Source organism: Meles meles, chromosome 5 (assembly GCF_922984935.1).
Source record: "Meles meles chromosome 5, mMelMel3.1 paternal haplotype, whole genome shotgun sequence".
Classification (NCBI taxonomy): Eukaryota; Metazoa; Chordata; class Mammalia; order Carnivora; family Mustelidae; genus Meles; species Meles meles.
The window spans coordinates 86086259-86107057 of NC_060070.1; the positions used below are offsets into that span (position 1 = coordinate 86086259).

Consider the following 20799-nt stretch of genomic DNA (forward strand, 5'->3'; position numbering starts at 1 on the left):
ATAGCGAGAGAGGGAACACAAGTAGGAGGAGTGGGAGAGGGAGAAGTAGTAGGCTGCCGGCTCGGCAGGGAGCCCCATGCGGGGCTGGACCCCAGTACTCTGAGATCATGACCCGAACCCAAGGCAGACGCTTAAGGACTGAGTCACCCAGGCGCCCTGCAAAATCAAAATTCAAAAGGTGGAGGTGAGTAAGGTGAGATGAGATTCCACCTACCCGCGGCTAGGACTGGGGTGGAGGTTCTGGAGAAAAGCAGCTTCCGGATGAGCCTGGTCCACCTGGGCGTAAAACACCGCACACCTGTGCCGCCCTCGCCACCGCCTCCTTCCGGCGCAGGCGCAGTGACTCCGGTTTACTGGAGGAGCGGGCGGGGCGCAGAATCCGAGAGGGTGTTCACATCGATCGCGAGCGCGTAGCGATTGCTTCTGTCTGTTGTTTAGGTATGGCGCCGGCGACGAAGCTGGGAGGCGGCGGGAACCCGGGCGGGGGTCTCGCTCTGTGCTGACGGCGACCCAAGGCAGAGTGGGCTATGGAGGAGCCCGGCTCGTTGGTCACGGGAGACCGCGCCGGTGGCCGAAGCTGGTGCTTGCGGCGGGTAGGGATGAACGCCGAGTGGCTGCTGCTGGAGGACGGAAACGAGGTGAGGGGGAGGAGTCCTTGGGTAGGAGAAGGGGGTTGGAGGAAGCAGGGCCGGGAGGGAGTCGGGGCGTCGGGGCGGGAGGGATGAATGGAAGAGAGGAGGTGGGAGCCGGCGGGAGGGGAGAGATGTGAAGAGGGGTTCCTGAGGGAGAAGAGGAAGGGGTTCTGGTGCGGGCGGTTGGGGGGTCGAGGTGCGAAGTGTTTGAAGGTGGGACGTGGGGGACCGCTCGGGAGGAAAGATGGCCCCTCTAAGAGAGGCCTGGGTCTGCGGTGCGAGTTCGGGCGGGAGTCGGGGTTGCGGGAAGGAGCTGGTGGAGGGGCTGGGCGAGGGGTGGGCGTGGAGGATGTGCGGACCTGCTGGGGTTTGGAGGGGAAGGAGACGACTGGGTTGGGGAGGGGGCTGCGACAGCCGCTGTTTGGATCGGACGGAGCCCTCTGGTGTCCGGCTCTGGCCGCGGAGCTGCCCCAACTTCCACCCGGAATCCCGAAGCGCCCAGTGTCCGGGGTGGGAGGTGGGGAGCGGAAAAGCATGAACTTTCTAGAGTTTCTTTTGAAAGAGACTGTGAGGTTAGGTCATGTCCTTTTAAAAGCCGTAAATATTAATGTAAAAATGTCTTCCTTTTCAACTCTTGAGGAAAATTGACGCTTTGGGAGGATCCAAATTTATCCTGTGAGTCTTGCTACGGGCCGAGTGGCACCCCCTGAGGTGGGTTGGGGGTAGGGATTCAGAAATACTAGAGCTGCCTTCTCCAGAGGTCGCTTGTAATGTTTTCCAATGCGCTCATGAATGCAAAAAAGAAAAAAGAGGAAGGGTGAGGCACGGTTGCAGTTGGGGGCCGCTGGTGTGGTGCTTCAGAGAGAGTGATAGAAGAGGGAGCAGAGCGAGTTAGAGTGCTGTCAGTTCTGGAAGGAGAGCTGGATGGATCAGGGACCAGCTCATGGTGGTGACTGGGAACCACTTGGGTTTTGGAAATAATTTGTATGAAAAATAAAGTAGTCTTTTGATTATTATATGTGTTTAATTATATGGTTTTTCTATAAGCTACATAGTCTCAGTTCAGTCTTCCAGATATTTATTATTTATGTTTTTTGGTGTATTATGAGAGGGACAAATAATAGCGACTTTGCCCTCAGAGAGTTTATTGCTTGAGTGGGGAAAGGCAGTTTTATACAGTGAAGCAATCTGAGAGAGCCATGCAGGCTGTACAGTAAGTGCCAAGATGTGGATTATTTAGTACTATCCTAGAACAGTAGTTCTTCAAGTCAGAGATGGTAGTCAGGTCCAGCCTTAACTGCTAGATTAGGAGGTTTTAAATGGTTCCTTGGGTTCTGTGATTTGAAGAACCTCAGAAAGACACCTCTTCCCCCAAATCTCTCTTCTATCCGGGTATCAGTGCATGGAGTCCACATTAGGCACAAGTTCTTTTCTTTTCTTTTTAAAGATTTTATTTATTTATTTATTTATTTTAGAAAAAGAGAAGGAGAATCCGTTGGAGAGGGGGCAGAAGAAGAGAATCTGAAGCAGACTCCCACTGAGTGCAGACTTGACATGGGGCTGTCCCACCACACAGGGCTCAGTTCCACAACCCCGAGATCATGACCTGAGCCAAAACTGACAGCTGGATGCTTAACCAACTGAGCTGCCCAGGCACCTCTCAGCACACATTCTTTTAACTTGAACATTGACCTTTCCCTGCCTGGCTTTTTCCAAAAGCATTTACCTTTGGGATGTTTAACAAATGAAGATATTGACACCTAAATATTAGTTACTATTCCCTATTTCATATTGGGTTTGGGCTTTTGTAAGTATTACTTAATCTGAGTCCTGCAAGTGTCCCACACTCACACACAGCCCTATAAAGTATTTAGTCAGTTGTTAACATTCTTTCATATTCAATTGATGTGGACTAATTCACTACTTCTGAATAGCTTGATAGCACTGGGAGTAGAAATAGGAGTTGGGGGCAAAAAGAATTAAAGTCCCTGTAGCAAAAGCAAGAAGAACTGTAAAGTATTCCTACATGTATTTTAAACTTTTGGATAATTTTGTGTACCCACCTCTGTGGGTAGAGACACATACAAACCATAGTGAATGGTAAAGACATAGTAGGAAGACTGGCTTGCCTGGGGTGCTGTGTAAGAGACCTGCCAGGCCTGGGTGTCTGCAGGGTCTGGTATTAGGAAGTAGTTGGAGCATAGCCTGCAGTGTGTATGAAGAGAGGTCTGAATTAAGGCAAGAGATGAAGTCTAACTTATTTTAGTGGGCCCGAAACCATAGCACAAGGTGTTGTGCATAAGATTTAGGAGGTATACTTACATGATTTAGTTATAGCAGCAGAATCAGTTTCCTGCCTTTCCAGTCCCCCTCAAAGTCTCCGATTTCCCAGATAAAAGAATAAAACAAGGTTCTTCTCATTTCACTGGAGGTAATACAGCAGTAAATTGTCTGTCTGAATGAGTGTATTCAAACATCTCCCCCCCACCCCCAGGCCTTTTGTTTGCCTTTTTTTTTTTTTTTTTTTTTTTTTTTTGTCTTTGTTTTTGTTTAAGTAATCTCTGCTCCCAAAGTGGGGCTCAAACTCAGGACCCTGAGATCAAGAGTTGCTTGCTCCACCAACTGAGCCAGCCAGGCACCCCTGTCCTTAAACTTCTTGAACACTCCAGAGAGTTTGGGGGAAAAACAAATTAGATAGAGATGTATTGTGAATTATCTAGGTCTTACAAGTATCTAGGTCTTTGGGAAGAACCATATTATCCTTGTTTTTCTCTTTTTCTTTTCTTGTATTTGGTTTTCATGAAACTTTTTTGCCCTAAGGGCTTGGTAAAGGGAAAGGATGGTTCTAGAGTATTTGCTGGCCATCTGGGAAAGAATAGGAGTCATGCCCAGGAGAAATGAGCTAGCAACCAAGATGGGTAAGAACAATGGCTTGCAAAACTGTTGTAAATAGGAACAACCCCCAATACTTGCATAGGTGGTTTGTTGGCACTAAGTTCCCATGGGAAATTTACTTTTATGTGCAGATAATGCTGGAATATCTGGATTAGCACACCACAGACTCTAACCTTGGTGTACCTAGGTAAATTATAGGACCAGACTATAAAGGGAACGACAAAAAAGAGTGGTTCCTTACTTCCCTGGATTCAGAGTCTGTAGGAGACTATTTCAGAAAAAGGCACTCATCTCCCTTTTCTGTAATACTTTATCCAGACAGCTCTCACAATGGCAACCTGGCTGTCTCCTCTCAAGTATTAAAATGGCCTGTGGAGTACTTCCTTTATTAGAAATAAAGCTACCAGGTTACCCAGGTGACTCAGTTGGTTAGGCAGGTGAGTCTTGATTTCAGCTCAGGGTCATGAGATCCAGTCCCATTATAGACTCCATGCTCAGCTCTCTTTCAAATTAAAAAAAAAGAAAGAAAGCTACCTACATGGAAATTCTTAACTGTTCCAGGATGACAGATAAACCCTTAAACATTTCATCTCTAAAAAATTTTAATAAATAAATGTATATGTGCTGCCGAAGCGAGCATGAATTTTAATAAATAAATGATTTTAAGTAGGCTCCATGCCCCTCATGGGGCTTGACCTCATGACCCTGTGATCAAGAGATGTATGTTCTACTCTGCTCCACAGGGAGCCTGCTTCCTCCTCTCTCTCTGCCTGCTTCTCTGCCTACTTGTGATTTCCGTCTGTCAAATAAAAAAATAAAATAAAATAAAAAAAGAGATGTATGTTCTACTGGCTGAGCCAGCCAGGTACCCCTAAACCTTCCTTTTTTTTTTTTTTTTTAAAGATTTTATTTATTTGACAGAGAGAGACCACAAGTAGGCAATGAGGTAGGCAGAGAGATGTGGGGGGGGTGGGGGGGCGGAGAGCAGGCTCCCTGCTGACCAGAGAGCCCGATGCTGGGCTCAATCCTAGGACCCTGAGATCATGACCTGAGTGGAAGGTAGAGGCTTAACCCACTGAGCTGCCCAGGCATCCCTAAACATTCAGTTTTTATCCTTTATTTTTTTAAATATTGTATTTATTTATTAGAGAGAGATACAGTGAGAGAGGAAGCACAAGCAGGGGAAGCAGCAGGCAGAGGGAGAGGGAGAAGCAGGCTCCCTGCTCAGCAGGGAGCCAGATGTGGGCTCAATCCCAGCACCCAGGGATCGTGACCTGAGCCGAAGGCAGATGCTGAACGACTGAGCCACCCAGGCTCCATGTATATCTCTTAAATAAATAAATAAATAAAATTATCCTTTAAATTTATATATATGTAATTAAATATCCTTTAAATATATAATACAGATATATTCAGGGGAAGTTGGATAGTAAATGGAATTTCTGGCAAACTGTTCAAAGAACTGAAGAACTGAGATGCCTGGGTGGCTCAGTTTGTTGAGCAGCTGTCTTTGGCTCAGGTTGTGATCCCAGGGTCCTGGGATTGAGTCCCACATCTGGCTCCTGGCTCAGCAGGGACCCTGCTTCTCCCTCCCACTCTGCCTGCTGCTCTGCCTGCTTGTACTCTCCCTCTATTAAATGAATAAATAAAATGTTAAAAAAAAAAAAAAGAACTGAAGAACTTAAGTCAAATTGTAAGAGTTCTTGGCTGCTGCACTATAGTTTCCAGTGATAATAACCCAGTTTCTAACTTCTTTTTTTTTTTTTTTAAAGATTTTATTTATTTGACAGACAGAGATTACAAGTAGGCAGAGAGAGAGGAAGGGAAGCAGGCTCCCTGCCAAGCAGAGAGCCCGATGCGGGGCTCGTTCCCAGGACTCCGGGATCATGACCAGAGCCGAAGGCAGAGGCTTTAACCCACTGAGCCACCCAGGCGCCCCCAGTTTCTAACTTCTGACCTGAAAAGTGCTCATCCTTGAATCTGGGAGGGCTCTCATAAGCTCTTTATTCCTTTATTCACTCACACATATTTACTAAGCACTGTCCCAGGTACAGAAATACAGTGGTACACAAGCTAGATAAGGTCCCTGCTTATGAAATTTATGTTTTAGTAAGGGGTGGGGAATAGGTAAAGGAAACAAGATATTTTGGATTGTGATAAGTGCATACTAACAATATGAAGGAATGCAATGTGGGGGGGAGCAGACAACAACTTTAGGGTAATCAGTGTAGGCCCTTGAGGAGTTGAAACTTGAAAGATGAGAAGGAGCCCCTACAGATGTCTCAGAAGAGTGTTCTAAGTAGAGGGGACTGGAGGAAAGACCCTCAAGTAGCGGTAAATGTTTCTGACTGTAATATGAGATAAGACTAAAGAGCTGTAGAGGTTGGGACATTCAGGCTTTATAGGCTATGGAAAGAAGTTTGGGTCGTTAATGTAGTTTGGAAAGAAGGGAAATGGTCTGTTTTAAAAGATTTTACATTACCACTCCAGCTGCTCTGTGGAGAATGAAGTTGGTCAGAGTAAGGGAATGCAGGGCCGGAGTAAAAACAGCTGGCGGAAGTCAGGTTGTTTGGACTAAGGTAATGGCCATAGAGATAGAGAGAAGTGAACAGGTTTAGGATATGTTTGAATTACAACCAGTAGAATTTGCTGATGATTTGAATGTGAGAAGGAGGGACAGAAAAATCAAAGATGGCTCCTGGGTTTTGGGCTAAGCAGTTGTTTGGATGCTAGTGTCAGTTACTGTGATGGGAGTTTTAGGGGAAGCATTGACTGGGGGCAAGGAGAGTCATGATGGTCTTTAAGGAACTGAGGAGGACTGGCATGATTCTGAAAGATTTTCAGAAAGAACAAAATGGGTAGCTTTTAGAAAACCACAGGCCATTTGGCTTACTGTTCTCAGCTAAGGTTGTGGTATGGGTCATTATAGAGGTGGCTTGTACACCAAAAAGAAGCAGCAGGGGATTCTAAGATCTAAATCTCAGGGGAATTTCATTTTCTTCCTTGACAGGGTTATTATAAACTAGACTGGTCCATCAGAAAAGTGTGACAGATGAGAACTGAGGCTTCTTTGAAACCTTTTTCCAAGGCTTTCATGCTGTCCTCATGGATACGATAGAAAATATGGACTTGATCCAAAGACTTCTGGTCGAATTACAACTGGTTAAAGGTGTACCCAGATAGTGTAGTGGAATGTTTCCTAGGCTTTCCTGGGAGCTTTGCCTTTGGCTACATCCTGTTTCAATCTTTTTATCTGTGTCTTAAATGAATGTATAGAAGGCCTCATATCAATATGGTGGATGAGTCAAAGCTGGAAGGGATATTGAGTATGTCTGACGGCAGATTAAAAATTCAGAAAGGTCTTGACAAGCTCATGTGATAGGCTGAACTAACAAGATGAAATTTAATAGGAATCAATGTAAGGTCCTGCACTCGAACCCAAATGTACCAACTAGTCAAGTATAGGACAGAAGAGACATGACTTAGCATAGCAATTCTTGGAGGAAGGTTAGACCAAGAAATTTAATCATTCCTAAGCCTGAGGATACATTGGCAGCATGATAGGTCTGCTGTGAAAGCTAATGTAATTTATATGCCCCAGTGATGATATCTAGAACTGGGAAAGTGATGCTTGCATTTAGCTGTGTTATAAAAATTATTTTTTTAAAATGTGACATCTAGGAATAAAAATTAACCAGGAGCCCCTTAACAGATGTATTAGGCTAGCAAAGGGATGCGAACCTATGTCATGGAAGTTAAGTTTGAAGTAACTGGGAAGATAGGGCCAAGAAAAGAGAAGACTAGGTTGACACTTTATAGTTGTCAAGTGGAAGGGGGATTGGAGATTTTTTCATGGTGTTCAGGATAGAACCAGAACCAACGGATGGAATTTATAGGAAGAAAGACGCCAAATCAGGGCCATTGAAAAATTGGAAGGACTGTCTTGTATAGAGGCTGTAGTTCTTGGCAGCATTTAAGACTAGTTGATGGGGGTATGTGGAAAGGATTCCTCCATCTCATGATGAAAACTCAGGGTCCTCCCAATCCTGACATTCCATGATTAACTTCATTCAACTGTCTCTTCTTGTCAGAACTTCTTGCCTTTTTCTACCTGGTGGCTCCCGTGGTAGCTGAAGGAGATAGCTGATAAGCAGTATGGGTTTTATGAAGGTCTGGTTTCATAAGTCAGGACATGTGAATATTGCTTCTTGACAAGATTGTAAAGGACCTCCCTTTTCAGCAAAATGACTGATTATGGCTCTTACATTGTTGTCTTCCTAGGTGACTATAGGGCGAGGATTTGGTGTCACATACCAGCTGGTATCAAAAATCTGCCCTCTGATGATTTCCCGAAACCACTGTGTTTTGAAGCAGAATGTCGAAGGGCAGTGGACAATTATGGACAATAAGGTACAGGAATCTACAGATGCCTAATGACTTTTACTGAATTTTTGTTTATTTTTAAATTACTTTTTTTTTGCATAAGTAATACAGAATATAAAATTAAAAGGTTCAAAAGTAAATCTTCTCCCCTAGCCACCTAGTTGTCTTCCCCACAACCATTTCTGTATGCTGCCAGAGATTAGATTATACCAAAATAATTTCTAATGACTTGAACGAAAGTTCATTACTTTGAAGGAAGCTCTTGAATTGGGGCAGAAACTCTTGAATCTGGAGCAGGTCCTGCTCCAGAAACTAGACTAAGTTACTGGAGGAATTGGCCTTTGTGAGTCACACATACAGAGACCTTGGGAAAAATCCGATATATATTCTGGAGAACGCCTATAGTTTAGAGCACTGGGAGGAGGAAGGAGCTGAGCTGACTGCACTTAGCTCCTTCCCTTTCTAGTTCCTTTCTATCAGAACAACACTCCCACCCCCTTTTAAATCCATTTTACGTATTCATGTCTTGAGGAAGACTTCCTTTGAATACAGGACTTTCCTGCTTTAAACAGATTTGAAAAGCACTGGTCTGGTGTGAATACTAAGGGAAGTGAAATAGTGTGTAAAGCCCAGCAGTTAGGAAGCACCTAAAGTGCAGATACACAAGCACACCCAGGGTACTGTGGAAATAGAGACTGTGTGCTGAGAGAAATTCGAATGTTGACAGCTAAGGCATTAGGAAGTAGGAAATGTCTTCAGGCACCATCTTACTCTGCTCTGGTTGGAAGGGTTATACAGGCATCTGTTAGAAGGAAGGGTAGTAAATGGTCTGAGACCAGTTCTGAGGTGTGTGTGGTGGGTGGGTGCGGGGGTTACCCTCACACCGCCAAACAATGCTTGAGACGCCAGCTCAGTGTCCTGCTATTCATCTTAGTTCTGGTAGCATGGGATTCCACAGGTTAGCACCTATGCTTCTGACCAACAGCTGTAGATTAGAGGCTCCAAAGATGCCAGTCACAAGTCCAAGTTGTTTACTTGTATTTCTAACCAACTGGAACCAGTTGGTTCCAATGACCTCCTCCCCCTTTGGATTTGATTAATTAGCTAGAGTGGCTCACAGAACTCAGGGAAATAATTGTTTATGTTTACCAGTTTATTATGAAAGGCTAGAAACAAAGGATACAGATGAACATCCAGGCAGAAGAGATGTGTAGAGCAAGGTATTTGGGAAAGGGCATAGAACTTTCACGTCCTGTCTGGGTGTGCCACTCCCTCAACACCTCCATGTAGTCACCAATCCAGAGGCTCTCTGAACCCATCCTTTTGGGTTTCTATGGAGGTTTTGTTACATAGCACAGGGTTGATTAAATATTTGGGCATTGGTGATCAATTCAATGTCTAGCCCCTCTCTCTTCTCAGAAGGTTGAGGGGTAGGACAGAAAGTTTCAACCCTCCAATGATAGGTTTGCTTCCCCTAGCATATAGACCCTATCCTTACGTGACCTGGGGCTGGACCAGGGTTGCCTCATTAACGTACTAAAAGATACTTTTCTGTCTCACCACTTAGGAAATTCTAAGAGTTTTTAGTAGCTCTGTGCTAGAAACCGGGATAAAGACCAAATATGTCTTTCTTATTATAATTCACAATATCACAGGTATCCCACAGGCCTGCCTCAATTTGCATTCTTAAAACTGCTAGATTTAAGCTGTTGAGAAACTACCTTCCTGACTAGGATGAGGTTGAGTTGGCACTGCATTGAAGGAGAGGGTCTAAGTGCTAAGTAAATTGGTTTGGCACTCTTGGCAAGGCATTAGGAGTAGAATGGGAATCGTGCTGTAAAGGGGGCCTCAGAGATGATCAAGTTTAACCTCTTCTGGGGACAGAGGAATCGGAGACCCAGAGAGAGAAATTGACTTGCCCAGGGCCTTCTGACTGGTTGAGTGAGTGCATGAGCCACGGCTCCAACTCAAATAAGTCTCTGCTATGTCCTGTTGTCAAGCACCTGTGAACTGCATTGATTTGCTCTATAGGTTTGCCCTGCTTTTGGAAAGTTCACATTACCTATCCTACATTTTGCTTTTACAAAAGACCTACATTTGTGCCTGTATTTGCTAATGAAAAGAAACCAGAAGAGGATTTTCACTTTTACAAAAAAAAAGGCAAAAATAGTGTTTACCATTTGTTTTGCAGTAAGCTGTGATAGAGGCAGCACACACCAGAGCATTGAGAGTGGCCCTGCTAAGCTCTTTCCCAGGGAACTACACTCAGCATCTCAGCATCAAGGTGCCATAGCTTTGAACTGTGTCCGTGAGCATCTGTACTTTAATCTCGATTTATTTTGTGCATCTGTTAGCAGGCGATGTCCTAAGGTAGCAGAAAAGCCTATGAGAGGGTATATTTTAGGTCTGGGAACAATAAAAAAATTTTTCCATATAAGTTAATGGTAATTGCTTTGCTTTACACCATTGGCTTATGAAGAAAGGAGTCATGGGAACACTCTACTTTTGGATATCAGGGGAAACCTGTACCAGTTGTAGGATTAAGAAAAAATTAATGATGCATATCTAAGTCATAGATGCCAGGTTTTAAAGGCCCTGCAATAGCTTATATCAGATCACCTTAGAAAAAGGTGTTTTCCTTATCAGAATTGGCTGTCTGAGAAATGGGGTTGCAGTATTAGAAAGGTGAGTTCTCTCATGCTTCTGTCCTTGTTATGTGGAGTATGGATGTGTAGCATTTATGGGATAGCGGATTTTGAGAGGTTGGAAAGCCACAGCTGACTAATTTTAGTGTTCCTTGAACGTCAGCCTCAGGGACACAGAGACAGCCCACGCCAGCCACAGATCATGACTGCCTCTGGGCTGCTTTCCAGTGTTTGCCATGTATCCTTTCTTCTAGGGCTGTTGTTACCATGAGACTCCTCTTTTAGGGCTCAGACAGATAATGCAGAGCAAAGGCAGGCTCCTGATTCTTCCAAGTCTTTTCTGGCTTAAGCCTCTTAGCTTTGATTCCATTTGTGAGGTAACTGATTTTTTAAGAGAAGCTGTGACTCGAGTGTTTTGATGGAGCAACTGTTCTTACAGGTAAAAGCACCCCGCCGCCCCTGCCTTTTTTTTTTTTCCTTAACAGATGCTCCTTTTCTTTGTGACTTTTTTCTGGTATGATGCCTTGGCAGTCCTCTTCTTATGATGAAGGATTTGAATTTCAGGTGCAGGACATTATTGTTATGGTCATATTTGAAGTCACTTGCCAAGTCTTTTCAAGAGGTAGAGATTTCTAATAATTCAAAACTCAGAACTACATTCTCCCTTCATTAAGTTGTATCTCTTTTATGCTGGAATGTACAGAAAGTGAAAGCTTAAGTACAGATCCAAAAATTGCAACAAACGCAACTTTAGTTTAAATTGGCTTAAAAAAAGAAAAACCTTGGAGGACTGCTGACTCTGCACACAGAATGTTGTAGTTGTGTACATTTCAGTTGAAAAGCTCTTCAGATGGCTCATCTTATATATTAATATCAAGCTCTTTCAGAAAATTGGTTGTTTCAGAGTCAGTCTGAAATGCCTGGGTGGGTTTGCTTGCCTTCAGTCCTCCAGACTTAGGCGTGTTTTTTTAATGTTTCTCATTCTTCTCCTCCTCTCATGTTGTTGTTCGTCTGCTCCCTGGTGATTCCTACCTTCATGTTTCTGTAGGCTCTGGCATTTAATGTCTCTGGTGAATTTGATTGTCTGTGAACAAACCTTCTTGCTTGGGACAGTTCAGCTTCTGGTCTTCCAGCAGCTAGAACAGTGGCTCTCAACCCCATTTCCAGTTTTTGGGCTTACCTGGGGTTCTTTTTAAAAAATTCTGCTTTATCACATTAAAATTAAGAATTTCCATTCATCAAAAGACACCATTCAGAGTGGGAAGGCAGACTCATAGTGGAAGAAGATATTTGCTACACACATAACCAGTGAAGCATTTATGTTTAAATAGTATAGAACTCCAAATCAATAAGAAAAAGAAAGATAACCCAGTTTTAAAAATGGGCAAGAGCCAGGCACTTTACAAAAGATTATATCCAAATGCTCAATATCCTTGAGAAGTTGTTCAACCTCATTAGTGATCAGGGAAATGCAAATTAAAACCACAGTGGAATACCATTATATACCCGCCAGAGTGGCTAAAATTAAATACTGACAGTCACAGGCATTAGCAAGGATAGAGGGCAGATAGTCTTTTGGTAGAAGTATAAATTAGTACAACATTTTTTGAAAATTATTTGGCGTTATTTATTACAGTTGCACATATATATATACACGTCCTGACAATATTTTCACTACCAAGGAAACAACCCAAGTGTTCATCAACAGTGGATACAATTTTACAGTGAAACACTACCCTAGAATGAATATGAATGAACTCCTGTATCCAGTGGCATGGATTAATTTCACAAACAAGATTGAGTGAAAGAAGACAAACACAAAAGAATACATATTATATGATGCCATTTATATAATTGTCCAAACTAGGCAAAACTAATGTGTGATGTTAAGCCAGACTGGTAGTCCCCTTATGGAGGGGGAGGGGCTTAGTGACTAGAGGGAAGCAGGCATTAGGGGGTGGGGGTGGGCGGTCTGGGATGCTGAGAATGTGGAATTTTTTTTTTAACCTTGTGGTTACACTGAGATGTTCACTTTGTGATTATTCATCTAGTTGTACGTTTATGATTTGTACGCTTTTGTGTTTGTATATTATGCTTTAGTATAGAATTTCTAATACCAGGATGCCTGAGTGGCTCAGTTGGTTAAGTGTCTGCCTTCAGCTCAGGTCATGATCTCAGGGTCCTGAGATCGAGCCCTGTGTCAGACTCCCTGCTCAGCAGCGAGTCTGCTTCTCCCTTCCCTACCTGCTTATGTGCTCTCTCTCGCTATTTCTGTCTCTCTCTCTCAGATAAATAAAATCTTTAAAAAAAAAAAAAGGCTTGAACACAGTTTGATTTATTTAAACCAGTGCATTTAAGGTCATATTGTGGGCAGTAGTTGATTGCTCTTGTACAGTCATGGTATTTTCAACCTTTTCTATAGTCGCCTTGTGAACAGACCTGACTCAAGGCTGTGGTCCAAAGTATACCACTAGGTGTCACCAAGGAGTGGTGAACGGATAAACAGAGGGATTCAAGGGTACAATTGGATGGTAAAATATTGAGAGTTTATTTTCTGGGTATAAAGGGCTCTGAAAGGAGGCAGGTTACTGCAGAGGATCTAGTAGACGGTTTGCAGTACGTCTTGAAAGTCTGCCCCAATTTTTTAGGGGTTCCTTATTTGCTCTAGACTTAGGCTGCTTCTATAACCTTCTTTTAACCTTCTCTTTGTCTTTGAGATTTTTCTTCAATATCTGTACCTTGGCAGTAGGTGGCCTCCTGTGTCCTATTCCTTTCCCTGAGGACTTTTTCCTGTGTATAATCTGTAATCAACTATCCTGCTGTAGAACTGTTCTCAAATAGGTTCTTTTGGCCTCCCTCCCCCTCCTTTTTTTCCCCCCCTGCCTGTGTTGTTTCAGAAGTCAGCAGAACTGATCACTCTCATAACTTCTCAGGATGAATATGAATAGAGAGGTTAGAAGAAGATTGGCCAGATAAGCCAGGTTAGGCCCAAGGCAGTGAGTTAAAGTCAGTCTTTCCACATGTATCTTGTTCATTTTTCTCTTCCTCTCTCTCCTCCAGCCACATAATAAAAAATAAAAAACAAGGGCGTAATACCAACCCAGAGCTGAGATCCAGTCTCTAGTCTTTGTCCTCTGTGCCTTGTGGTCAAGCCTCCATCCTTCATATTTGGGTTAACCAGGTATCTTTTCTAGCTGTGAGGAGGTAGCTGTAGTTACCAACTTGAACATAGTCTTAGTTCCAGTTCACATGTGACCTTCATCTCTGGCCTGTCTCCCAAAGACAAGTTCTTCAAATGGGTTAAAATGCCCACTTGTCTTTTCCTTTCCTCTCTCCCTCCCTCCCTCCCTTCCAAATTTATTTATTTAAGTAATCTCTACCCCCAATGTGGGGCTCGAACTCACAACCCCGAGATCGTGAGTCTCATGCTTTTCAGAACAAGCCAGCCAGGAGCACCCCCACCACCACTTGTCTTTTTAAACTTTAAATCCTGCATTTGTTTCAAGTCTGTTTTAGAGCCTGTCATCTCTATTTAGCGTCTCTTCTGTAGCCCAGCTCTACATGGTAGTCCTTTGCATTTATAGGCTATGCTGTGTAATCCCACATTTACTTATGTGTGCCCTCGTGTTTTCTTTTCCACAGTCAGCTGCTAAAAGTTGTTTTCATATCTTCTACTTTTGCACTCAGTATATTTACCTTGCAAGATGGTGAGCACAGAATTGAAATGACTGTTGATAAGTCTATTGAGCCAGAGCATAATAATAGTAGTGAACACTTACATAATGCTAACCATGTGCCAGGCACTTTTCTAAGTACATTACATATGTCATCTCATTAAATCTACACAAACTCCATGAGGGAGAGTCTATTATTATCCTCCAGCTTATAGATGTGGTAACTGGGGTGGAGAGGTTAAGAAAGTTACCCAGAGTCACACAGCTATTAAGTGATGAAGCCAGATCACAAGTCTAGGCAGTGTGACTCCAGGGTCCATGCTCTCAACTCCTACACTGTGGTTTAATTTAAATCATTAAAGTAAATATTTACCAAGCATTTGTTATACGTGAGTCACTGTGCTCAGTGTTTTACATGTATTATTTCATTTATTCCTCACAGAGCAGTATGAGTTAGGAATTAAACTATCCCTGTTTTGCAGACAAACTGGGACATGGAGGTTAAGTAAATCACTGAAGGCCTGGCAACTTATAAAGCCAAGGTACATTTGGGCTGTGAACTCAAGTCTGTCTGGGCCAGAGCACCAGCTCTTAGCCACTATGCTGTGTTCCCCGTGGACCTCTGGTGCTGTTAATTGGGTTATGTCCCACCTGTAGTTTGACCCCAGTACGAGGTACCGATATATTCTTTTTAGGTTTATATGTACTGGAAGGTGCTTTGCTCATTCACCAGTGTGTTCAGGGGCCACATTCAGAGACAGTGCTTGTGTGACTTTCCTGGCTAAACCTACTTTTTGAACCTCATCATTAGATGCTGCTTCCTTCACTAATAGCCATTTTTCCAGTCTTGGGCCATTGCCCCCAATTTAGGTCTATAGGAACTATTCAGTTGCAGTTTCTTTTAATGCTGCTGCATTTATTTGAGTAATTCATCAGCCAGTAATAAGGTGATTCCTGCCTGTTATACGAGCAGTTCTCTGTGGAGACATGAATGTGAAATGTAGGTATAAAGCCAAAGCTGTTTGAAGAATGCTCTTTCTAAGGGTGATGGTTTATGAACCTTTCCTATTTGTTCTCAAGGGGTTTCCTTCTGAAAAGGCAGAAGGTTTTGCAGCAGCAGGAGAGAAATTCCATTAAGAGGAGGAAAATCATGAAGTTTACTTCGTCTTTCTTTCCCTTTCTCCAGAGTCTGAATGGTGTTTGGCTGAACAGAGAACGTCTAGAACCTTTAAAGGTCTATTCTATCCATAAGGGAGACCACATCCAGCTCGGAGTACCTCTGGAAAATAAGGAGAATGCAGAGTATGAATATGAAGTTACTGAAGAAGAATGGGAGAGGATGTATCCTTGTCTTGCCCCAAAGAATGACCAGATGACAGGAAAAAATAGGGGATTGAGAACTAAAAGGAAATTCAGTTTGGATGAATTAGAGGGTCCTGGAGCTGAAGGCCCCTCAAATTTGAAATCCAAAATAAGTAAAGTGTCTTGCGAACCTGGTCACCCAGTGAAGTCTCATGGGAAAGGTGAAGTGGCCAGTCAACCTGCTGAATATTTGGATCCTAAGTTGACTTCTCTTGAGCCAGGTGAGAAGGCCACAGAGGCTCATGTTCACCCTGGTTCCGCAAAAGTCATAGAGCTTCATCATAAGAAGCAGAAGGCGTCAAACCCTTCAGTATCTCAGAGCAGCTTGGAGCTGTTCAAGGTGACCATGTCCAGGATTCTGAAGCTGAAAACACAAATGCAGGAAAAACAGGTAGCTGTCCTGAAGGTGAAGAAGCAAACCCAAAAGGAGAACTCAAAGAAAATTGTGAAAATGGAGCAGGAGCTACAGGACTTACAGTCCCAGCTGTGTGCAGAGCAGGCCCAGCAACAGGCCAGAGTGGAGCAGCTAGAGAAGACTTTCCAGGAAGAGGAACAGCATCTCCAGGTATCACACAGTAGGGAAGGACCTGCCAGTGCTCCTCAGGGATGGGCAGGCCCTTGGTGAACCTCTGGCCACAGCTCTCTGTTTCTGGGTCAGGGACCACGTCCTGAGTGCCAGGGACAGGAGATGGAAGGGGAACTAAGGACTTTGAGATGGGAAAAGGGGTTGGAGTAAAAAGTGTTACAGCTTCAGTATGATGGTCAAGAGCCAGAGCTTGGGTGCCATGTTGGGGTAAGGTGGCTGGCAGAGCTAGCCAGGACATAACTGATCTCAGGATGTAAAGCTGAGACCCCTGATAACTGAGGCAAGTTCAGAGAGAGGTTGGATGAAGGTCAGGGTGCCACAGAACCACAGTGCACTCCAGGTCCTTATGAATTATTTTTCTTTGCTATGTCAAAGCCAAACCATTTAGCCCCAAGACAGCGATGGGTCAGGCATACCCAGTTATACCTGGCAACTTACTAGCTCTGATGGTTAGTTAACTCTGTAGCTAACCTAGGAAGCTAGAAAGGCAGAAAATGTTTTTGTTTCTATCCTGAGCAGGGGACAGGTATACTATGATTCTGTTGGGCTGAGTGATAAGCCACCTTCCCCAGTGCCTTTAGGGACAAGGTAGAATAATGACTGTCTTAGCTGTGTCAGAGTAAGACCAAATGTGTCCCCATCCCTGAGTCATTTGCCTAGATTGCAAGCTCTTGCACAAAGCTCCTAGGCTAGAGCTGATCCTGGTCCCTGCTCAAAATGTCAGTTCCCGTCTGGCAAGAAGCACACATTTACTCCCACCTACTTGTTCAGGTAATACTGAATGTCAAGAATTCCCCATTGTTGACTTAGAAATAAAAAGGACCAATCAGGATTGAAGTGGATAAGCTTTTCTGTTTTGTTTACTTTGCTCAGGACAAGGAACAGCCAGTAGAGTTGGCTTATTTCTAAGCAATTTATAAATTTCCTCCTAATCTCTGCTGTCCTCTTGAACTGGTAGCATGAACGAAGGCCGTGGATTAAACAGGTCTTTCTGAGGGTATGCAGTACTTGCTTATGTGTGCTTTTTTGCTTCCCTTACCAGCCTTGGACTAGTTCTTGAAGTCAATAGAGGGAGTTCGTCTTTACATATTTAGTGTATGACACCTTCACCAGAGCAGAACCCTCTTTAAAAGCTAATATGTTCGGGAACAAGAGTTATTATTAATTAATATTTGTGACTGCTTTGATCATCCTTCAGGTGTCGCTATAAAATTTTTTTCTGTATCAAAATGGTAAAGGGAGAAAGGACGGCTTAGAGAATTTCTAGGGTATTTGAGGGTCATATATAAATAGCTCATGGTGAAATGTATCTAGTCCTTTGGTTATGAGCTGCATTTCCCTCTCCCACCAACCCCTAAGGATTTATTCTACTCCTACTACTTGTTAAAAAACTCATTTAACTGTAGCTGCTTCACACAGATTTTTTTTTTTTCTGGAGCACTTACATTGCTTGGTGTACGATACTTGGAGTTCAGGTGGTTATAAAGATGCTTAATAAATGGTTTTTGCCATTAAGAAATAAATCTTGTTGAAGAGATGAGATATATTATACACATAAAATAATCAGGACAGTTTTAAGTCAATATATATTTAAATTAGAGAATAATTTCCAGTTGGCATATTAAATGGGTAGGTAATTCTTAAAGAGGGAAGGGTGCAGAGGGTCTTGTAGAAGGTGCTGGATGTCGGGAAACAATAAGTGGAAGGCATCCACATCAGAAGGGGCCAGTGGAGAAAACAGAGCATAATTTGCAGCAAGGAGGCGAAACAGTTTATGGGGTAGAAGTGGTGGAGACTCACACTCAGAGATAGGACAGCCAGAATCAAGGGAAGAAATGTGGTGGAGCTTGTGAGTGTCAGCCTAGGGGGTCATATCTGAGTTTAGATACTTGGTGGCTTTGAAGCTCTCAATTTACATCTTTCTGGGAGTCAGGGTGTTAGCCTGCGAAGGAGACTCAGTATAACCCCGGGGGTTCTCTCCAGAGCAGCCTGAGGCGTGCTGTCTTTGAGTAGTTCGCACTGCTCAAAGCCCTTACTGCCAACCGCTGGAAGTAAAACGGGAGATTCTCCACCTGCTCCCTGCCCCCTATTGTTTCCAGATGCTCACAGAAGCCAGACTGCTCTGCTTACTGCTAGATTTTTGTTTCTTTTATCCTCCTCCCTATAGGGAAGGCTCCCATTTTGTTTTTGGCTTTGCAGGGTTTGGAGAAGGAGCAAGGAGAAGAGGACCTGAAGCAACAGCTGGCCCAGGCTCTGCAGGAGGTAACTCGTCTCTTGCCTCTGTACTGAGATTATAGCGGGCTGGGGCTTCCCATGGCCACTGGCTGCCTCCTCTGCTTAGCACACACCTCCGTAGCATCTCCAGTCTGCAGACAGAGCAGCTGCTCACACCGTCAGGTCGGAGATTTGGCCTCACAGACATGCCAGACCTCAGCATGAAAACTCACATCTTAATCTGAGCAGACGTTGCTCTAGTGAAGATGGGATGGAGCCTATAGCAATTAGGAGGCTCTCTGGGGGAAGTGACTGCACTTCCAGAAAGGTGAGGGCAGCAGAGGGGAATTTCAAGCTATGACTTCGCCACCAGGGCCTGCAAGGGCCTTTATTACCTCCCTGTTCTGAGCTGAAGCCATCCAGAAACCATTGAAGAATGTTCCAATTAAGCGTTTTAGATCAGATTGAGAGTCAGCAACTCTCAATTGTCAGCAAAACATAGCGATTTACTGAAAGGGCAAGGCTCACATGAATAAAATTCCCCTCAAAGATTGCCAGTAATTTATTTCATGTAACTTGACTGTCATCTGATAATTTTTTTAGAAGCTCTTTTGCATCTTTTAAACCTGCTTTACCTTCTGTCCTTTATGTGTTTATGATCAGTAGTTTGATGCAAGTTTTGTCAGGAGATTAGTGAGTTAGTTCAAATCTCCTTGAGAATAGTGAGCAACTGCATTAGAATTTGTTTAGGAGAATTTATCCTTACGTTCTTTTATTGCGTATCTAACTCCCAACCTTAGAGAGCTAACAGCCCCGTATTATTATTAAGCTTTGAGGGGGTGCCTGCCTTGATTTCCCTAAGGGGTGTGCAAATAGCCTTGAAAAGAATTGGGTGAAAATTCAGTCTTTTGGAATTTTATTTTCTAAGGTTGTTTATTTTCTAAGGTGGGAAAGTAGGCATATTTCTCATTTAGAGCGTTATTGAATTTTATTGCAATATTGTTTTGATATTGTCTGGAAAAGAGTAAGGTTCTGCTACTTGGAAATCCCCAAGGGATCTTTGACTACCTTGTACCCACAACTCCTCACCCTCTCCTGAGAGATAGGAAAACATTTAGCATAAGGTACTTGGCTAGTTTCTATTCATTAGACTAAAATGGGATACTTTGAGGTCATGGTTTATAACAACATGCCTAGGGACATACCACTCTCTCAGCTGAAGCAGTGGTTGTTTTTGGTCCACTCTGTGAGTCCCTCTGTAGCAATTCTTTCTTATGTACTAGGCAGTTACAAAAACTTGCATTTACATAGAGCTTCAAAAATTTTCCCAAATGCCTTCATACCTGTTATTTTCTTTTTTTTCCACACTGATGTAGGAGGAGTACCTGTTGTCCCATTTTATAGATGAGTAAGTTAGGCACATACATGTAATCAGTGGTCAAGATGAATACTCGGGCCTTCCGATATAACTGCTTTTTTGTGGGGAGACCACACATTTTAAAGTTTATTTCTTGAGTAACTTTTCAGAAATACTTAGCTTTTCCACCTTTTTTTCTTTTAAAGAAACAAGTTTTTTTTTTAAGATTTAATTTATTTATTTGACAGACAGAGATAAGTAGGCAGAGATACAGGCGGGGGGGGGGGGGGGGGGGGGGGGGGGGGCGGGGCAGGCTCCCTGCTGAGCAGAGAGCCCAATGTGGAGCTCAATCCCTGGACCCTGGGGATCATGACCTGAGTCAGAGGCAGAGACTTTAACTCACTGAGCCACCCAGGCATCCCTCCACCTTATTTAACAAAGGATTTGAGGGGAGAATTAAAGTGCAATTTTAATTTGCAAGGGTGCTCAGAAATTTTCATAGAGGTAGAATCTCTTGACATTCAGTGTAGGCAGTTAGTCACAATGATTGAGCTGTTAGCTCTTGAGTGTGCCAGCTTCCAGAAGACACAGGCAGCGTTCAGCCAGCACTGCCTTACAAGCATGTAGTATGTGATTTGTAGAATAAATAGGCTAAAGGGCTTTTTTATTTCAACGAAAATGATAATCTAGAAATTCCAGTTCTCTCTGATTAATTCTTAAAAACCACTCCCAGTGCTGGATAGCTTCCGATTACTTTACCAGCTCTTGAACACTTGTTCTCAGAATCACTTGGGTGGCTTTTAAAAAAAAAATGCATGTTCCTGGGCCCCCAGCCAAACTTACAGAATCAGACTCTCTGGAAGGTAGTTTAAGTTTAAGTTCTTTAGTTGATTTGGATGGCCATTGAGGTTGGGTTACTCCCAGAGGGATTAATGGATTTGATGACCTCCCTCCCTAGCTGCCCCCTTCCCTGAAGAAAACCAGCAGGTTAAGTGGGCTGTCCTGAAGTTACAAAGGCATTCTTGAAATTGCTAATCCATTGATCCCTTGA

General features: G+C 43.4%; 1 protein-coding gene across 4 annotated transcripts in view; it reads left to right on the forward strand.

Moving 5' to 3' along the window:
• Window positions 1-314: 314 nt before the first annotated feature.
• The window catches only part of RNF8 (ring finger protein 8), a 49552-nt gene continuing 29067 nt past the window's right edge, over window positions 315-20799 (forward strand). Inside the window, exons 1-4 of one of the 4 annotated variants that reach the window (XM_046004491.1) lie at window positions 315-638; window positions 7809-7937; window positions 15416-16156; window positions 18377-18439. In XM_046004491.1, the coding sequence (XP_045860447.1) occupies window positions 528-638; window positions 7809-7937; window positions 15416-16156; window positions 18377-18439 (1044 nt within the window). In that variant the 5' untranslated portion in view covers window positions 315-527. The remainder of the gene's footprint in view (window positions 639-7808; window positions 7938-15415; window positions 16157-18376; window positions 18440-20799) is intronic. The other 3 variants (XM_046004492.1, XM_046004490.1, XM_046004489.1) reach the window with 3 other exon arrangements.